The 19,099-nt window shown below is 52.4% G+C and overlaps 9 protein-coding genes across 9 annotated transcripts; 4 read left to right on the top strand and 5 right to left on the bottom strand.

The window, feature by feature from the left end:
- Positions 1-389: 389 nt before the first annotated feature.
- BO95DRAFT_445253 (mitochondrial 54S ribosomal protein bL28m) lies at positions 390-1,489 on the bottom strand. Its single transcript, XM_025587103.1, has one exon. The coding sequence runs from the start codon at positions 1,343-1,345 to the stop codon at positions 707-709; it is 639 nt and encodes a 212-aa protein (XP_025439771.1). The 5' UTR covers positions 1,346-1,489; the 3' UTR covers positions 390-706.
- Positions 1,490-1,632: 143 nt separating this feature from the next.
- On the top strand, positions 1,633-3,624 carry rvb1 (RuvB family ATP-dependent DNA helicase pontin; the record flags this gene model as incomplete). Its single annotated transcript, XM_025587102.1, has 4 exons — positions 1,633-1,968; positions 2,075-2,294; positions 2,383-2,930; positions 2,989-3,624. Coding segments are annotated over exons 1-4 (1,372 nt in total), but the record flags the coding sequence as incomplete, so codon positions are not given.
- A 191-nt stretch (positions 3,625-3,815) lies between these two features.
- BO95DRAFT_369045 (uncharacterized protein) lies at positions 3,816-5,506 on the bottom strand (the record flags this gene model as incomplete). The annotated part of the gene is made up of 3 exons (XM_025582854.1): positions 3,816-4,424; positions 4,503-5,239; positions 5,293-5,506. 3 exons carry the CDS (start codon positions 5,504-5,506, stop codon positions 3,816-3,818), a joined length of 1,560 nt encoding a protein of 519 aa, XP_025439769.1.
- Positions 5,507-6,393: 887 nt separating this feature from the next.
- BO95DRAFT_211809 (v-SNARE protein VTI1) lies at positions 6,394-7,735 on the top strand. Its single transcript, XM_025581121.1, has 3 exons — positions 6,394-6,940; positions 7,017-7,423; positions 7,511-7,735. Exons 1-3 carry the CDS (start codon positions 6,761-6,763, stop codon positions 7,596-7,598), a joined length of 675 nt encoding a protein of 224 aa, XP_025439768.1. The 5' UTR covers positions 6,394-6,760; the 3' UTR covers positions 7,599-7,735.
- Positions 7,736-7,872: 137 nt separating this feature from the next.
- On the bottom strand, positions 7,873-8,895 carry BO95DRAFT_484107 (DSC3 family protein; the record flags this gene model as incomplete). The annotated part of the gene is made up of 1 exon (XM_025590324.1): positions 7,873-8,895. The coding sequence occupies one exon, from the start codon at positions 8,893-8,895 to the stop codon at positions 7,873-7,875; it is 1,023 nt and encodes a 340-aa protein (XP_025439767.1).
- Positions 8,896-9,410: 515 nt separating this feature from the next.
- isa1 (Fe-binding Fe/S cluster assembly protein ISA1) lies at positions 9,411-10,748 on the bottom strand. Its single transcript, XM_025587101.1, has 2 exons — positions 9,906-10,748; positions 9,411-9,844 (listed from the first exon to the last, which is right to left on the bottom strand). Exons 1-2 carry the CDS (start codon positions 10,585-10,587, stop codon positions 9,807-9,809), a joined length of 720 nt encoding a protein of 239 aa, XP_025439766.1. The 5' UTR covers positions 10,588-10,748; the 3' UTR covers positions 9,411-9,806.
- Positions 10,749-11,741: 993 nt separating this feature from the next.
- BO95DRAFT_445248 (ARMH3 family protein) lies at positions 11,742-14,537 on the top strand. Its single transcript, XM_025587100.1, has 8 exons — positions 11,742-11,931; positions 11,985-12,107; positions 12,171-12,251; positions 12,302-12,455; positions 12,510-12,622; positions 12,679-13,013; positions 13,068-13,478; positions 13,565-14,537. The coding sequence occupies exons 1-8, from the start codon at positions 11,851-11,853 to the stop codon at positions 14,286-14,288; spliced, it is 2,022 nt and encodes a 673-aa protein (XP_025439765.1). The 5' UTR covers positions 11,742-11,850; the 3' UTR covers positions 14,289-14,537.
- BO95DRAFT_211756 (MRG family protein) lies at positions 14,533-16,381 on the bottom strand. The gene is made up of 4 exons (XM_025581120.1): positions 16,029-16,381; positions 15,545-15,776; positions 15,043-15,427; positions 14,533-14,988 (listed from the first exon to the last, which is right to left on the bottom strand). Exons 1-4 carry the CDS (start codon positions 16,190-16,192, stop codon positions 14,777-14,779), a joined length of 993 nt encoding a protein of 330 aa, XP_025439764.1. The 5' UTR covers positions 16,193-16,381; the 3' UTR covers positions 14,533-14,776.
- Positions 16,382-17,173: 792 nt separating this feature from the next.
- BO95DRAFT_455148 (uncharacterized protein) lies at positions 17,174-19,063 on the top strand (the record flags this gene model as incomplete). Its single annotated transcript, XM_025588307.1, has 2 exons — positions 17,174-17,717; positions 18,633-19,063. 2 exons carry the CDS (start codon positions 17,174-17,176, stop codon positions 19,061-19,063), a joined length of 975 nt encoding a protein of 324 aa, XP_025439763.1.
- Positions 19,064-19,099: the final 36 nt, after the last annotated feature.

Genomic DNA, 19,099 nt, shown 5'->3' with positions numbered 1-19,099 from the left:
ACAAAGCGTCACCGCATAGAGATGGGGGCCGTTCTGCCGCTTCCGGCTACCAATCCGCAGGTCTTTGGTTGGCCCGAGATATCGCAACATTCCAGAGGGCCCGAGCAAGTCCGTCCTAAGTATGTGCTTTCCAGAGATATTATTAGCTCTTGTCTTGTGGTATACGACTCAGGCTGGTTGAGTGATGCAGTATTGCTTTATAGAGCCAAGCGTTACTCATGACTCTTTTGGCTACATTGTACCGGACAGGACAGTACTGCACTTGCCGTGTCGCTTCACTCACCATATCAATAGTAGTACTGTACATCGGTGTGCTTCATTGTACAGTACTATAGACACTGGCTCGGTCTCGTACGCCTCACCAGCTAAAGAAAGTCCCTGCTCGATGACCAGTAGTCAAATTCTAATATCATTGGCCAAGGTGAAATGAAGTATAAATACAGCAAACAATAAATCGGAACATGCAAGGTCCATGGTAATCAATGCAAGAAAATCAAAGCCGGACAGCTGTAGAGTTTCTCTCTCAGCAAGCAGTCAGCAAGATAGAGGGCACTCTACTGACGCTGCCTGCGCAAGACTGTCGACCATGATCGCAAATAGATATAATACAACAGACGTTCTCATCCCCTGGTCTTGAACCGCGGATGCTTCAGGACGGTTACAAGCCCACACCTCTCGCAACTTCAACAATCATTTGTGTCCCCCCTCAGTACTGCTTCTCATTGAGCGTAGGCTTCGTCAATGCCTTGATATTCGTCAGGTCAAGCGCCTTCTTCTTCCTCTCAGCCTCCTTTTGCGCCACAAACTCCTCGAAGGTTTGAGGTTTCTCGACGTTGTGAAGCAGCCTGTCCAATTCGAATTTCTCCTGCATCTTGGGCGAGTTCATCACCTGCCACCGCAGCTCCCAGCCGAAAATACCCAGCTCCTTGATCCGGGCCGGGGTGTTGCCCAAGAGGTACTTGTCGAGCCCACCGCACTTCTCGATCGTCCTCAAGGCCTTCTTCGTCACCTTGATGAACAGGAACTTCTCAAGACTGTCGCTCCAGATCTTCTTGCGGCGAACGTTGGGCTTCCAGGATCGGCGGGTCTTGCCCTCGTTCTTGCCGTCGGAGATCTTGTTGCCGAATCGGATCATCGCGCCGCCGTACAGACCGGAGTTGGACTGCTTGAAGACATAGTTGGGGCCGTACGGGTAGGGTGGAATATGGTCCGGGAGTTTTCGCGTCTTCTGTACAGGCAGTGTCGTGGAGAAGAACCGCTTCGCGGTGCTGAGTGAAAGGTTGCGAAAAGCCGCAGAGAGGGTGAAGGGGAGCGACATGGCCGAGCGAGTCTGTAGGCCCGCCATCCTGTATTCTGTCTATGGAAAATCGAGAGGAATAAGAATTCAGCTCTTGACCATGACAGAGTCACTGCCGGGCAATTCGATGGCGAGATTCGGCCAATTGAGGAGTGAGTGAGAGATCTCAAGCTGCTGGGCGATAATACCTAGACAAGGCCTGGACGCACTTCCGGCGGGAGTGGGAGAGAAAGAATTTGGGCGTTGCGGCTGACCGCCTTGGTGATCGACCGCTCTGATTGATCGATTGGAATTTCCGCTCAGCAGCAAGCAAGCAAGCAGTTGCTCCAGGCTCAGCATCATCCATACCAAGACCGACCGTTTGTTTCTCTTCATTCCTCCTTAACCCATCGTACTCACTTGTGTGCTCCGCTCGGTCAGCTCTTCGCGGCTCCTCAACAACAAGTTCCAACCCCTCAATCTCCATCCCTCGACTTTCCCATTCGCTTTCCCTGTGGCCTTCCGAGTAAGGTCGCAATCCCTTCACCATGGTCCAGATCAGTGAAGTGAAGGGCAATTCGCGCGAGAACAGAACCGCCGCGCATACGCACATCAAGGGCCTCGGTCTCCGGCCAGACGGAACCGCAGAGACAACCGGCGATGGATTTGTTGGACAGGGTGCTGCCCGTGAGGTATGCGACGCACGCAAATCCCTTCTTTTTCCGTGCACAAGAACTATTGCTTCTCTGCTCCCGTTGAGACACATCGTTGGCTGACAAGATGATTTTCTTCTCACAGGCATGCGGTGTTGTTGTTGATCTGATCAAGGCGAAAAAGATGGCCGGCCGTGCCGTGCTTTTGGCCGGTGGTCCTGGTACGGGCAAGACAGCTCTGGCTCTTGCCGTATCGCAGGAACTGGGAACCAAGGTCCCATTCTGCCCCATCGTCGGCAGTGAGATCTACTCTGCCGAAGTGAAGAAGACGGAGGCGCTGATGGAGAATTTCCGGAGAGCAATTGGTAAATGATCCCCATTACCGCTGCTGCTGTTGCTGCGAACGCAGAAGCGACAAAGATTGGCGCGCGGCTAACGCAAATTCATCTACAGGTCTCCGTGTCCGCGAAACTAAGGAAGTGTACGAAGGCGAAGTTACGGAGCTCACGCCCGAGGAGGCCGAGAACCCATTGGGGGGATATGGACGGACGATCAGCCATTTGATCATCGGACTAAAGTCCGCCAAGGGCACCAAGAAGCTGCGCCTGGACCCCAGCATCTACGAGGCCATCCAGAAGGAGCGTGTCACGGTGGGAGACGTCATCTACATTGAGGCCAATACCGGCGCGTGCAAGCGTGTGGGACGCTCCGATGCATATGCGACCGAGTTCGATCTGGAGGCGGAGGAGTACGTCCCGGTGCCCAAGGGCGAGGTTCACAAGAAGAAGGAAATCGTCCAGGACGTGACGCTACACGATCTCGACATGGCCAACGCCCGGCCGCAGGGCGGACAGGACGTGATGAGCATGATGGGCCAGCTGATGAAGCCCAAGAAGACCGAGATCACGGACAAGTTGCGCCAGGAGATCAACAAGGTCGTCAACCGCTACATCGACCAAGGTGTGGCAGAGCTTGTCCCTGGTGTTCTTTTCATTGACGAGGTTTGTTATAAATTCCCTCAAAATACGTGCGAGTTATTCTAACAACACAACCCCCCAGGTCCACATGCTCGACATCGAATGCTTCACGTACCTCAACCGGGCCCTCGAATCCACCATCTCCCCCATCGTCATCCTCGCCTCCAATCGCGGCCACACCGTCATCCGCGGCACGGACGATATCTCGGCCGCCCACGGCATTCCTCCCGACCTCCTCGCCCGTCTCCTCATCATCCCCACTCACCCCTACACCCACGACGAGATCAAGACCATCATTCGCCTGCGCGCGAAGACGGAAGGCATCACCATCACCGACCCGGCCTTGGACAAGGTGTCGGAACACGGCAGCAAGGTCAGCTTGCGCTATGCTCTGCAATTATTGACCCCCGCCAGCATCCTTGCCCGGGTCAACGGCCGGCCGGGTGGCATCGAGGAGGCCGACGTGGCTGAGGTCGAAGATCTCTTCATCGACACCAAGAGAAGTGCTTTGATCGTCAGCCAGGATGACGACAAGTTCCTGAAATAGATAATCCAAACAGAGTGATGCCTTTTGTGATCGGAGTTTAATGAACGTAAGCTTTTTTTTGGTCTGGCCTAATCCCTGTCTTTTTTTTCTTTTGTGATGTACTTCGACAGACAGATGGACTGGAACGATCCATATGAAAATTTTAAGATTCTAAGCTTAGCTGGCAACTTATCATACCGTGCCTGCCATCGTGAGAGATGGATCTGAGACTTCTAGCCGAGAGCAGTCAGATGTAGCTATACCCCAATGAGCTGTATACTCGGCGCCAAGTCTCGGTAAGAGATCTATTCAGTCTATTGTTCCTAAGCAGTTTAACTCAATCTGATAGACAAAGAGGGGCAGATCTTCCATTGTTCTCTTTGTCAAGACAGCTTCCCAGGCTCCTGCCCCGATAAGTGTCTGTGGCGGCGAACTATGAATCGCGAGGCCGGTCCAGGCAGCAAGGGCATCAGCAGTTCCAGAACAAGAACAAAAACTTGGAGTAGGCGGAGTAGAGTCCGAATTATGTGAAGAGGGAGGCTCAGGCTTGGACGGGGCAGGTCCGCCGCGAAAGGTTTGGAGTGGAATTCGACTGGGAAAGGGACTTCTGCGTTCAAGTCTTCAATCGCTATCCGCAAGCCTGCAGTGATGGCATCCTCGAGGTGCCCACGGCCCGTCCAACAGAATCCGTAGCTCAAGTCTCGTTTGTTCTGAATGAGCGCAAGATCATTTTGTGCCTGCAGTGTGCTGAAGCTTGGATCTGCCTCAGTGAATTCACATACACTCTGCACGATGCTAGGGTGAGGTGGCATAATCGGGTTCAGCGTGATGTATATCGGACCGTAAAGAGACGCTGAAATACTGTCCAAGGCATTAACATTATAGCTGAGGCTAGATTTCCGGGGCATTGAGTCCTCGGATGAGCGCCCGGGCACGATGGGCTCCAGCACATAGGTGTAGCCGGTCGCAGAATGCTCTCTTTCAAGCAGAAGCTGGCCCAACTGGTGAGCAGCGCTTCCCCAACCCTCACCCGCCACGAATTGAGCTGAGGGCCTTACGCCTTCACCCACGAGGGAATCCGAATGCAACACAGATATGTTCTTCGTTGTTCCCAAGCCCCCAATGATCTTTCTGTCTTGCGCGCTCGCAAGAGGCCCCAATATCTGCACGACCTCTTCGCTATCGACCGTGAAAATGATGCGATTAAAATCAATTTCACGGCCATCTGCTGTAACCAGTCTATAGACCTTCTTGTCGTACCAGGTCACTCGTCGGACTCTCGCCTCTAAATGTACCTTAGAAGGATCAAAATCGCGAGAAAGGACCTGCACCAGGCGGCTCGCGCCCCGTTCTATGCTACGCCACTTCGGAACATTCTGCCGCGGCCGAAGCAGTTGATGGTCATACAGACAGCGGATAGCAGCTTCGATAGGTAGCCGTGAAAGGAGCTTCCCAGCATTTGTGCCCCATAAAACCGAAAGTGTTGGAGCTAGGTACTCATCACGGAAGCTGGCCGAATATCCTTCTTTCGACAGATATCTCTTGGCAGAGAGAAGTGAATCAATGTTACTGGTCGTGTATGGCGAGACATCCTTACGTAGCACGTCGATGGCTAAGAACTTGAGCCAGATGATATCCGACAATATCACGTACGTCTCCTTGCGGCAAAGGATCCAGGGCCGCAGAAGGATGCTTTGCAATAGACTGTCACTCCACCAGGAACTGCGATCTCCGTCAGTTGCCCTGACGCTGAATCGATGTCTGATCGTCGACACTCCCAGGTAGCGCAGCAATGAATCCAAGTTTGCTGGATTGCAAATCAGTCCAGTCCAGACGACATCATGGGAAAATGACACTGACGAGAGGCCTCAACATTGTAGACAGATGATTCTGAAGTCACGTTCATCTGAATGCCCTCATGCTCGAAAGGCAGTGACTTGATACGCCCGCCGAGAGCATCAGAGGCTTCAAAAAGGTGGACGTCATGACCGGACCTCTGCAATGCCCAGAACGAGGTGATTCCCGTGCAACCACCCCCTATTATAGCGACACGCTCTCGCTGTGAGACAGGCATGAGAATAATGGCACTCGACAGTCACTTCGGCCATTGGCTCTTGCAGTCCGATATAGGAGTTCCTCGCTGGCTCTGCGGTTGAAGTTGCTCGATTCAAGGTTCGTGTCTTAGTTTCAGACACAGTGGCGATGGTTCCTGGCCTCTACCGCGGAAGCTGACAGGGGCTTGTAATATAAAAAGAGGCTTGTGGAAATCAATGCAGCAAGTGAAGGCGACAGGCTTATCAGCGCAGACACGTTCAGATTTTCTCTGCCCTACTATTGCTTCCGATTTGCCCTCATGTGGCTTTCCGGTGTGATCACATCATATGACGGGAATACCGAGGGGTAAATCAGCTTAATATAGAGATCTGTGAGCCTCTCAAGCCATCCATTGGGGCAAAGCAGGAATTTCTTCCGATGTTGATCTGCAGAAGAAAAGGTGCGTGACCTCTTTATTTTTGGTTTATAAGGGGGATGACTTATAGATCGATCGAAGGAAGCGACCTTGTATGGCGGTCAAGACGCAAGAGGGAACCCGTCGCAGCTCCACCCAGCCAAGGCGATAATGGCGGAAAGAGGGGCCAACAATAAGTTGAGCGGGGGGATGCGATCAACACTTGACTGAGAAACTCCTTCGCGCCTTTGTCCACATATGACAATCGCTGTCAAAGTATACCACAGGTGTTTGACAGTGAGAAGATAGAGAAAACATTGCTCATTAGAAAGCCACGCGAGGGGGCGCCTGACCGAGTCAAAGCAACAATAAGTGAAGACAATAGGATCATAAAGAAGTAATTGATATTGAATTGGCGACGTCAGTCCGGAAATCATACTCAGTGGCAGCCTCGGACTGGGAGGAGACCAGCCCCAATCACGTGCAGGCCGCCCGACAAGTAGAAGCCGCCGGCCGTTCCTGGTATGGAATAGGCACTTCAACCAACTCGGTGACTTTCTTCATCCATCTTCATCTCTAATTTGTTCATCGGTCGAAGTTTGTTTATATCAGCGTTCGGGTTTTCATATAGGGCCCAACTCAGTCACCGTACCAGTTCATCCGCTCGTTGACCTTTCTAGGCGGGCTCAATCCCTCTGAGATCCAGCAGGCACTGGCCAGCCACCACGAGGATACAAGTGGCCAATCTCTCCGCCTTATCCGATCCACCACGACGCCCCCCCCTATCGATCCGTTACTTCAACAAGCCTCGATTGACTATCTCGAGGACACTCGCCATAGCCAACCCCTCAAACAGTGTCACTTCACACCCATACCACCATGTCGAACCCGTTGGACACCGATGCCGGCTCCGAGCTGTTCAGCAGCTACGAGACCGAGTTGAAGCTGGTTCAGGCCGACCTCAACCAGAAGCTAGATCAGATCTCCGAGTCGAGCGGTGAACAACGGAAGTCTGCCATCCGGCAAGCGGAAAGAGCACTGGATGAGGCCACGGAATTGGTGCGTTGCCGGACGCCTGTCCCTTGCGCGATACATCTCAACCCCTCAATCTAACCTTCCCCTCATCGAAATACAGTTGGATCAAATGCGCATGGAGAAACAGAACATCCCCTCCTCCGCCCGATCGAAAATCAACACCCGGGTCCGCAACTACGCGACAGACATTGATGAGGCCAAGCGCAAGCTGCGGTCTCTGTCGGACGACCGCAAAGCCCTCTTCGGCGACCGGTACACGGATGACCCGCAGGACGAGCATCTGGAACAGCGCCAGCAACTTTTGTCTGGTACAGAGCGCCTGGAGCGCAGTTCCGCCCGGCTCCAGGAGAGTCAGCGCATCGCGCTCGAGACGGAGGACATCGGCCGCAACACGCTGGCGGATCTGAACCAGCAGCGGGAGACCATCATCAATGCTCGAGGTCGCCTGTTGGAGAGTGAAGGCTATGTGGATACCAGTATCAAGACATTGAGGGGCATGGCCCGTAGGTACTGGCCCCTTCTGCCGAACCCCCCGCAGCAATGCAATTGCTGCAATCATTTGCGCACGGATCAGTGCTAACTTGCATCATATAGGATGGCTACGAATCGGCTGATTACCATTGCAATCATTACTGTGTTAATTCTTTTGATTTTCGCTGTGATCTACAGCAAGTTCCACTGAGCGTGGGTTTCCAGCGGGCGTTACCATGGGATGACCATATTTTTACCTTTGTAGTACTTTGTTACGACATATACACGTCTGCATCAGCAGACTCCTCCACGGAATTTTGTATGATAGCACTCTTCCAGCTCTAATCCAAAATCATTGTGCCCAGCACTACATGGAACGCATTGAATAACTCCAACCAAAATAATGAAGAAGAAAGAAAAAAACACAATAGGGTATCCCGCTCAAGTAGACCAGAAAAGCCGAAACAGAACACCATCCAGAACAACTAATTCATGATCCGCATCGCGCCAAAGGCAACGTTAACCACCACCCCCACAAACACCGCAAACCCCTTCCGCCAACTCCAGACCCCTTCCTCTCGCCGCAACCACATCGCACAGCCCACCGGCCAGAAGAACCCCATCACCGCCCCCCAAAGCATATCGTCCATCGCGCCCCGCGACCCAGGCCCAAACCCACCATCGTCCTCCGCAAACGAGATCCCCTCCCCAGCACCACCACCACCACCAGTGACTCCTCCCCCGGCCGCCACAGCCGACGACCCCTCATCCATCCACCGATCCTCCATCTCGCGCAACTCCGCCCCGCTGGGCATCGTATCCGGCGTGCGCGAAACCGCCTGGATGGCCATGAACTGGGACCGCAGCGCCGTCACCTCCGCGGGCGTGAACCCCGCCGCCAGCAGCCGGTCGAATCCGCGGGGCGCGGGTGTCGTGGTTGTCGCCGCGCCGGAGTCCAATGCCGAAGGCGCGGGCCCCTGATTCCTACGCCGAGAGCCAGATGGCGATCCATTGTGAGCGTCCTGATTTTCCGAATCTGAGTCCTGCGGTTGCCGGAGGGTGGACGCGATGGCCGCTTCGGCGGCGAGGTCGGTGGGAGAGAGGACGATGTCGCCGATGGAGCAGTGGATATACAGGCGGGGTGGATCGCGCACGGGGGCCTTGCCCTTGCCCTTCGAGGTGGTGGTGGATTCGTCGTCCTCCGGGGGCCGCGGGGTGGAGCGGGCGGAAGACGATGGCGGGAGTTTGAGGGATGCGGCGAGCGGGGTGGCATCCTCGAGGCCACGACCGGCGTAGATTAGACGGAGACGGTGGGACGAGAGATTTGGGGGCAGGCGTGTGCGGATGAGTTGTTTCAGACCGGCGGATGTGGTGGTCTCTGGGGAGAAGATGTCGAGGGGGAGGTCGGGGATCGAGGCTGAGAAGCGAATGATGACGTAAAGTGGGGGTTGGGTGGGATTAATGAGGTCGAGCGTGCGATCAGGAGTGAGAAATGTCGGCGTCGACATTGTGCTTTTTTTGTTTTTTTCTAAATGGAGGTGTTGTTGTAGGGAAGCAAGTGATACGGCCGTGCGTCACAGGTGGTGCGGGATGAAGGAACGAAAAGGGGAGCGTCGATAAGCTGATAAAGCGGAGAAATGGGGCTGATTGTCCGAAATGCTATCCCCACGTGATACGTCGTTACTGCTTTTCCCTAGTCTATCATCGATCATCTTGCAGCCTGAGCAACGCACCTGACCCTTTCTGGGTCTAGTGTTATGTATAAAACCTGGGAATAGGGCGACGGCGTCATGCTGAAGCCACAAGACTAGCACAGGCTAAGCAGTGCTTGACCCTGAGCTTGTTACCCCGGGTACCAGTTTTTACTCCCAGCAACTCAGTGGTTTTACCTGCGTCAAATTCGGATTAATGCACATTATATTGATTTACGCGCGCCGAGACTGTTTCTGGATATTTTTAATTAAACATAATTGCTCGCGTGAACATCGTTAACAAGGGCACATATGGAGATTATGAGTAAATTGTCTTTGTTGTCGTGCTACCGACAGCTAGGCTATGTGACCAACCCAGCTTTCTTCATTACACCTAACTCAAGTTGGAGCTATAACTGTTCGAACTGTCTTCCCAATTATATGTATTGAGAATGACTGGACCACCACATTGCCATGTGCGATGGCGCAGTCTGATCAGCAGAGTTGTTAGGTGTTATCATCCACATGTGAAAAGAGAGGAAAGAATATATTGCACAGTTGGTGGGCTATGTGCCCGGGAATCAGAGTGTATGTTCAAGAAAAGAAGGAAGAAGCTCATTCGCCAAAGAAGACCGCCCACAGAACGCCATTCGATGCATGTAGAAACCCAAAACCCAGTTCATCCAATTATTGAATAACAAAGTCGGATGGAAGCGCAGATCAGCGACTTATACCATGAAGGATTCACCGCATCCGCATTGTTCCTCTGAGGAGAATTGTTAGTATGCGCTCCGTGCGGTTGTCCGGTGAGACCAGGTTATGCTTACTAATGTTGGGGTTGCGGAAGACGAATTTCCTGCTGAGCTTGTCCTCTTGCCAGTCCATCTCACTTCCGATTATGCTAAAGAGAGCCTTGCTATCGATCAAGACCTTGACACCGTCTTGCTCCACGACCTCGTCGAAAGTGCCCGGCTTCTCCACGTACTCCAAGTGGTAGGCGAGGCCAGAGCAGCCTCGGTTCTTGACTCCCACGCGGATCAGCTTGGGTTCTGGCTGGGACAAGAGTTTACGAAGTTGCTCGATGGCCACCGGGGTCACTTTCATAGCAGCCTTGCGGGCGCGAAGTTTTCTGCGGGGCTTCTCGGCGGGCTTAGCGGTAGTGGCGGGAGAGGTCTCGACAGGCTTGGACTTCGGTGATTCGGCTTCGTGAAGGTTGATGTTCGGAGAATAGGCTTGTTGGCCAGGAAGTTGAGGCGAGGTCATCTCGCGGAAGGAGGGGAAGTCTGCGGCAATGGAGGTGTCGGACGACCCCGGGCTCCGAGGTGGCGGGAAGGAAGTGGGCAGACTGTGTGGACGGTATGCGGTAGCAGTCTGCAACTCACGCTTCGAAGAAGAGCGCTGTGAGTTTCCATAGGAGGAGAAAAGACGGCATGTCTGCGCTGTGCGTCTGCTCGATGACTGTCTCAACAAGCTGAGCAGCGTGGCGGATGATGTCACTGGAGACTGCATCGTGACTGTGATAAAACGAGGCGGTGATTTGAAATTCGATAGCAGATGATATATGAAGCGACAGGAACAGCGTATAGCTAATTTTCCACGGAGTCTAAACGGTTGTTGGGTCACGGTAGTGATTGTGATAGAGGATGCGAGGAGGAGGATGGAAGTGAGTCGGGAAAGATCGAGTTCTGTTTGGGGGAGGCGGAAGAACGCCGGGTCGGGTCCTGAGTCGGTTAAAAGAGGTCAGGGCCAGGTCCGCATCGGCCAATCAGCATTGAGGTGTTTCTACACAGGTCAAGTGGCGCCACTGCACTCTGCTGTTCTAGACTAGAAACTGAGGAAGCCTGAGTAAATCCATTAGAGTGAGACTGGGGTAAGACCCAATAACTAATGATTACCATTCCTTAGTGACTGGTTTTAAGTGACATGTTCATTTGTTTGTTCTCCGTTCATCATGATTTGCTTCATTCCCCGTCATTCACACAACGCATGAATTCACTGCCCTGCCATTGGACATGGGTTTCTTAGTCATGATTTGATACCTGAGCACCTCAGGTGTCAACTTAGAATCAGATGACTAACTGCTTTCTTCCGCATTCGACAAACATCAATTTACAGGAGTCCTATCATATTGTTAAGCTATGTTTAGGCCGAAATAATTCAAAGGTGATCAAGAATGTATGTCCGGGTTAACCTTCCTCGGCAGGGCTGCTACACGGGCAGTAGACTATGTTCTCACCACCACCAACCTTTCCTCAAAACTGGTCATAATCTCTGGACCCCCCTTGACGGTTTATTTCATGAAGATGCCACATGGTCAAACTTACTCGTAGGTCGCACATCCCCTGATTATGTCATCGGCAACAAGCAGATGTTCTCGTAGCTAGCTTCTATAGATTGGGACAAGGAGTTTTAATTAATGGATGAGAAGATTTCAAGTGAAAAGGTGCTTCTCGAACATTGTTGTAGCGGTGTTTTGATTTGGTCTCTCCTTGAAACATGGACAGGCTCGTGGAAAGATGGAGGGAGAGATAGGGGATGTGGCTTGTAGTGGTGCCAACCAGGTGGTGGGGATTGATGGCCTAAAAAGGCAGAAAAAGAGTGGTGTCGAATAAGGCGACGACCGCTGAATTCCCCCCTCAAAGCATAGGAAGTCAATAACATCCTCCTCGTCCGCCAGGCATTTAGGTCAGCCTTGACTTCTCTGCTCTTATCTACAATATTGGCCATGATCTTGTGTTCTGTGCCGATCGTCCAACTCAATCTTTAAGCATAATGGATTCCCCTTTGACCCAGCAAAGTAGACCGGAAACCTTCAAACCGAAGATCGTGCAACTATACGAGAACCTATTCCAGGTATGTACATCAACCTATGTTTCTACATCACATAAATCTGACCAATCTGCTAGACCACGGATTTTGCAGAACCCTCGGAGGGTTTCTGGAGAGAATTCTTTTTGCTGCCACCGGATAGGAGCCAGCTCAATGCACTACTAAATCAGCTCAGTCCTGATGAAACCCTGAATCTGCAGGTCAATGGTCCACGTGATTATGAGTTCGAAGGTGTAGAATGACCATCGCTCACTTTTTAGCAGGCTCAAACCCAGCAGCTCTTCACTCGTGCCATAAGTGAAGCTGCGTCGGGATCCAGTCCCGTTGATTCGTATGCTCTTGAGGTGGGTCAATATTCCTCGAAGCTGAATTCCCAACTCTAAGCAGACAATAGACCTTGACGGTCTTTCTAGCCTGTGTCTTGAAGAAGAAATACACCAATCCCAGCTCAGATGTGATCACCGTTCTCGCCGGTCTCGACAATGTTGACCATGCAATCTTCAACTTCGTCGCTGTCTTGGATGGGATCATTCGCAATGGCAAAACCTGTGAGTTTTTAGCGTAATGGAAGAGTTGTGGTCAAACGCTGACTATTCATCTAGATGCGCTACGGCTCCAGGCCATCAAGACTGCTATTGCAATGACTGCTGGCGCAAATAAGACCAGCCTCGTCTCATATCTCACGCATCGTGACCTATTCCCTTCAATCATGAAGGTTCGTTCGACGACCTCTTCCGTCCGTCGGAATACTCAAATTGACATGCAGCGCAGTTCGTACAAGAGTCAGAGACGCCCGTGCAAGTATTCGAGCCGTTTCTTCTTCTCGGGCTTTTAGCAAATTACAACAAGTTCGAGATGCAGAATCCGTACCAGCTGCGGCTTGACGACTTTGTGAATGAAGCGAGCATCCAGAAGATCGCCAGGGGAGTTGGTAGCTCCTGTGGAGCCCTCAGAAACGGATATGTTGCCGTGCAGGACGACTCTCCCGAGGGCTGGACTTTGATCAGCACGCTGATGTACTTTGGCTTGGGCGCTCTTGCTTCCAGTAAGAAGGATCGGCCGAATCCACCAACTGCCGAGGAGGCGAAGGAGTTATTTACATCACTGTACGAGCTTCAACAAGCGTCATTCTTGTCCCAAGGACCAGCTAACGAAAGCAGGCCCGCGCAACAAGCGGCCATTCTCCTAGCTACCTACGACTTCATCAATGCCAACAAACTGTTCGGGCTTCATCTCATCAGCTTGGCCCCCGAGAAGGACAACGAGGAGTCGCCATTCGCATCATTCCTCTCATTGACATCCTATCTTCTACAGCATGCCTACCGATCACCGCGGACCGCCCACTACGCAGAGCTCAACCTCTTGATCCTCCGCATAATATCCGAAGACAACGCCCTCTGCAAACAACTTTGCAGCGACGAAAGCAAGCGCAAAGTCCGACTCTGTCGCCAAAAGCAACCATATCTGCCTCTCATAGTCGGCGAGCGAGTCCCCACCACAGCCATCTTCGACATCCTCATTGATACCCTGACTCATAACCTTCGACGTCGCCTCGATGTGAATCTCTACAGGTACGTCCATTAACCCTCCTTCCCGCCATCTCCCCAATCTAACACACACTCCCTCCTTCTCAAAAACGTCTGACACCCAAATCCAGCCACTGCATCGCCATCTTCCTCCGCCTCCTCACCTACCTTTCCAAAAACAAGATCCGCCTCACCTACCACTGGTCCGAACTCTGGCGCACCTTACTCTCCCTGATGCGCTTCCTGACCACCTACGTCGCCGACCTCATCACCAGCACCCCGCACATCCACACCCTCACCACCACCCTGGTCAACCTGATCGCCTTCTGCGTCTCCGCGGGGGACACCTTTCTCCCAGACCCGTCCAGCTACGATGACCTCTTCTACAAGCTTGTCGAGACCGGCCCCATCATCGCCCGATTCCGCGATGTGTATGCCTTCAAGACCAGCAGCAGCAGCAATATCAGCGGCCCTCACTCGGCGGTGGCGGTAGGCCACATTCCCAAGACGGACCCGACCACCTCATCCAGTAGCACAAAGGTCCACGTCACCGCGATCGAAACCTTGATCTCCGTCTCCACGCACTTCCACACCCTCCTGTTTGTCCCGGATAAGGGCGGCGAGGCTGGTGTGGCGGCGGATGGCGAGAGCCCGGCGCCCGTGTCTCCGAACCTGAAGAAGAATCTCAGTCCGCGGGAGGTGCATCGCATCATCAAGCAAGGGTATGAGACGCTGAGTATCCCGCCGCTGGAGGGTCTCAGTGCGTGGCAGAAATTCCGGGAGGCGGACTGGAAGGTGGAATTGAAGCGCGCGACGCGGTGCGCCGTGGATGATGCTAGGCAACTAGTCGCGTAGGACAATTCGTGAGTCGGTGTGTGTGTGTGTATGTGTCTTGAAGATATACTCGTGCATTTGGTAGTGAGTAGAGAGGGTAGAAGAGGAGAGCTCTGTTTCACGTAGCATTTGGGGGGGGGGAATGAAGTCTACGTCAGAAAGTCCCTTCCGACCTGCGGAAGAAGCTGTGTATGCATGGTGCGCGAGTTTGGTTAAATGGTTGATGCGTTTTCTGCAGTGTCAAATTTCAATACCATGTCCGGTGGCCAGCCTATCCCGCAAGGAAACAAATTATTACTCAATTCGGACGCCAGAAACTTCCGCCAGGTTTTTTATCCTATTAATGTTACAGTGATAGCATTATCGTAGCATGCATCAGAGCGCCACAAGACTAGTGCTCGACCATAGTCCACAACACAAAAAATTGGCCCCCAAAAGAATTCGAAAAGATCAACAACGCACCACGAGATCGACTGCCGCAGATCGCTAGGACTCCCATATTCAGTTCATCAGACAAGACGCGAGGTAGCGGTGGCCGGAGCTGGATTTGGAGCACCGCGCGACTTTTCGATATACTCGTTGCTGGCATTCGTGTACCTAGTTGCAAAGTACTTGGCCGAATTGCGGCTCAACCAGAGTGTGAACTTAGAGAGCTCTTCCCGAAGCCTGGTTGTGGATTGAGCGTCCATGTTCGTCTGGGCGATGAGCTCAGGCATGGTCGCTATAAGAACAAGAGGTTAGCATTCGCAGCAAGTTGTGGGGAAGTGAACCCTACCAAAAAGCCGTGTCAGATGCTCGGCGCCATAGGTCTCAAGAGGACCTTTATCGGCCCAATCCCCATTGCCATCCTCCCACCTCTTGCGGATCATACTATACTGTTCCCTTTCAAAGCGATAGAGGAGGATCTTGTCTAGTGCCTTGTAGAAGTATTCGCGAATACCCATGACGATCTCATCAAGAACATCTAGGTCAGCCGTGCTCGTCCTCTTGGGCTTCTCCTCCTTGACATAATCGTCCAATATCTGGCTAACTGAACATTTGGCTGGCAGTGCCACCACTTGCTGGTTCTTAGTGATATTCTCCCAATCATCGACCAGAAGAGATTTCAAATTATCGGGCATGGCAATCCGCACTGATGGCCGGACATAGAAGCTCTCCTCCTGTATTGGGACTGTTAGTAATATGCCTATCCTTTGGGCACATTGTCACTAGACACTGCAATAATGTGCGAGACGGGCGAAGCCTATGTTTGAACACAAAGTTAGAAGCAAACATACCTTTTCAATATCATTTTCTCGTGCTCTCTTCGTCCCGCGGCCCGGAACTGAAGTTTGCCTCTCCTCACTGTCCCGGGCGGAACTGCGATCGGAGCCTCCCCGTTTCTTCACAGTGGGTTTTACGTTCTTTTGGCGGAACGCAGCCTCGGCCTCACGACGAAGAGTCGTGGCCAACTCTCGATTCTCATCAGTAAATTTACGAAGTCGATCTTGCGGGACCCAATCGTCCCATCTAATTGCAGTAAACCAGCATATCAGTCAGCCAGGCTCTGATGATCCCGCCCCACCGGCCCAGGGTAACAGCAGCCACATCGACAATCACAAGTGGAAGTAAACCCCTTCTTCTGCAGAGAATGGGGTAACAAAACATCGAGCGACACGAAATCATGGGAGATAGCATTTTTCGAGGCCATGAGGGTAAGTTTTTGACAAGATTTCAAGAAGGAGAAGTGATCACGAGTGATAAGGCGAGGATAAGACGTACGTGTTCTTCCACCCCTTGTAGTGGACAAGGTACTCGTACGGACTCTTGCGGTCATCCGGATCAATGTGCCTCAGGTCAAGAATTTTTGCTTCATAGAGAATCTCATGGTGAAAGCAAAGGACTCTCTCGTCCTTCTGATAGTTCATGTGGCTTGCAGGTGCCATGATGAGATAGGTGAGTGATGTTTTAAGGCGAGGGGTATTCTTTGGTCACAAGAATGATGCTGCCGACAACGACACAGAACACTGATACCTGGGTTGTATCAAGCTGTGAGGGAATCCAGGAGAGGTGAATCTTTCCTGTATCAGGGCTACTGCTTGCTTTAGCCCCGATCAGTGCTCTTGCTCCTGAACAGCACGTGCAACAAGTTGACTGAATTCCTTGAGCGGATAAAGCCCCTTGGCAAGAAGAGTTAAATCAGTGTCAGAGTTGCAAGTCTCCAAGCTGAGTGGTTCAGCCGCTAGAGAGTTGTCTTGATCTCCTCAGAAAGAGAGATATGTCTGTTTGGATGGCTAGGGTCAAGGTCAATGTCATGAATTTGGATGGAGGCTGGTCACATGTCTCACGTGCGATAGTTGAAGCCACAAGTCAATATACTACGGGCATGAATGAAGTATCTTGAGATTTGGGGGGAAAGACAAGCTGCAGGGGTTGAGTTGGTGAGTGTTAGTTATCGCATGTCGCGGTTGGGGCAAGAAAGAGGAAGCCCGCGGGATCACCGTCTGGAGAGAAACGCGTCCGAGAGGGCAAGTCACGGCCTGATGGCCTAAATTGGAACATTCGCCCTTCCTCTTCTTCCCTCTCCACCACTCCTTCGCTTACTCTTTGATATAACGAATGACCCTACGTGCAACCTTACAACCCTTCCCAAAGCCACAGCATACAATAAAGTAACATTTACTCTTTTATCTATTTTTCTTGAATTGCTTCTCTCCCCCTTCATCGCCCACCTATATCGCCGTCTCCAATTTCTGATTGGCTTGGAACGCGATTTGTCCCGATTAAGCATAACACCACAGCCACTGTGGGCACCAAATATCGTCCTTCACTAAGAGAAAGAAACTACCATTCGGGCCGGCAAGCAAGAGCTGAGTACCTCCAGCTCGTTTTAGATAGCCGCGCTCCTTAAGGCAACACGATCCATCATGGCACCTTCAGAGACAGCCATTCTGAGCAATTTCCTCTTGACCCCAGCTCCCTTGCCAACGATCATCTCGTTGCAGCAGTTCACCGAGCTCTTCCCAAAGAGACTACGCTCTCACCCGCACATCAGGGTTCTCTATCGTGAACTACAAGAGATTCGCGAGCAGGACATGGACCTAGTCAATGAGAACATTGACAAGGAAGCAGTTCAGGGCGAACGCCAGAAGGCAGAGCTCCGTAAATCCTTGATGAAGACAGGCATTGATGGCATTAGCTCCGCTGAGCAGCGCGAGATGGACATGGATGTCGAGCTGTTTGGGCAGACGACTTCTACGTCTAATTACCACTCAGTATCGAGTCTCCTCGCGGCTATGCAGACGGCATGCTCCAACGTGGAAAACGAGGTGACCGAAGTCGACAAGGAAGCAAGCTCACTCCTGTCCGATCTCAATGGCCTGGTGGGTGACTTGAGTGACCTGCGGTATGGCAAGATGCAAGGCCCTGTGGGCATGACAGGCGAGGAGGTAGTCAACGAGGCCATAAGGGGTCTCCAGAACCTTGAGAATGCTTGCTACCGCAACAGCTGAACGATTTCGATGGCAATAATCTCCGACTTTGGTGTATCTGTCAATTTCTATTCTTACTTCTGATCACTAGATTGTCGGTCGACTCAATGATCCGCCAACATAACCGCGCGCCGTCTATGATCGGCCGCAGCACTGGTCATCCTCTGAATCAGGATCTGCTAGCGCAGATTGCGTTATTCTGCAGGAACACTGTGTCTCGAAGACACGGTACTGTCAAAACTGCGCGAAAGGAGAGACTAATCGAATCGCACTCTTTCTGCATAGCCATCCAGCAACGCCTCGCTATTTTCGGCTCACAAACCCGGCCTGATCGATCCATCATGGACAGCACCAGCCATACCACTTCAGCTCGCTTTGGTACCAAGAGCACTCAACCTAACTTGGGGCACGACTGGGCAGCTTATGGATTTCTGGCATAGCATGGGCACATTTTCGCCAGCAGTAATAAATGAAATGGGAATTTTAACTCTTCTGTCTTATGATTGCACCTTGTCTCGTCGAGCCCATTCCTATTTTCACACATATCTTCTTTCGTAGGATTGATATTCAATGATTCATAAATCACCGCTATCGACGTTGCGGCGTCACCATGATTGACATCAATTCATGTGACGAACGACTGTAATCAAAAGGGGACGCCGATAAGATACCGCGCGCGAGACCAATGCATGCGTGACGCGCTAATTTCCCACCCGGCTTCAGAGACTCTACACTGATCTTTCAACCCACCAGAACCAGCAGACATACTGCTCATTGCCGTGCAGAAACCTGACCAAGCGCCCTATCAGAGCATATCCTCGCTCCCAATTTCGACTCTGACTATCGCACTATCTCACCATGCCATCCATCACCCTCCACCCGCGCGCGTCGCGAGCTCCCTCACGCGTTCCTAACCCTCTCCCCCAGCTCCTCCAAACTCCCTCCGGCCTAGCGCTCTTGGAACTCCAAGGCACGATTAATATCCCTGCTTCCCACGATGAACGCTCGCACTCCGCCGAAACTCCCGACGGGGCTTCCGTGTTTGAGACTCCGATCGGCAAGCTTATGTTCCCGGACTACTCGCCCCAGAATCCCGCGGACGACTCGGCCTGGATGAAGCGGGTCTACCTCTACGTCGGACGCTACCAACGCATAACAGGCGAGGTGAAGAAGCTGCCGAAGCCGCTGGCTCTCGTGCAGCGGAGGCCGACTCCGGCGCCGGCGGGTTCCGCGGGGGGGCACGAGAGTGACGAATTGGAGGTGGTCGAGGTGGTGCGATACAAAATTTACTTCAAGAATCGACCGGAGCCGGTCAATGACCTTTAGGGGGGGAAACACGAGGATACAAACGAGTGCAGTGTT

Source organism: Aspergillus brunneoviolaceus, assembly GCF_003184695.1.
Source record: "Aspergillus brunneoviolaceus CBS 621.78 unplaced genomic scaffold BO95scaffold_55, whole genome shotgun sequence".
NCBI lineage: Eukaryota > Fungi > Ascomycota > Eurotiomycetes > Eurotiales > Aspergillaceae > Aspergillus > Aspergillus brunneoviolaceus.
The sequence above is the reverse complement of the archived record's forward strand: the minus strand, read 5'-3'. Positions and strand labels throughout refer to the sequence as shown.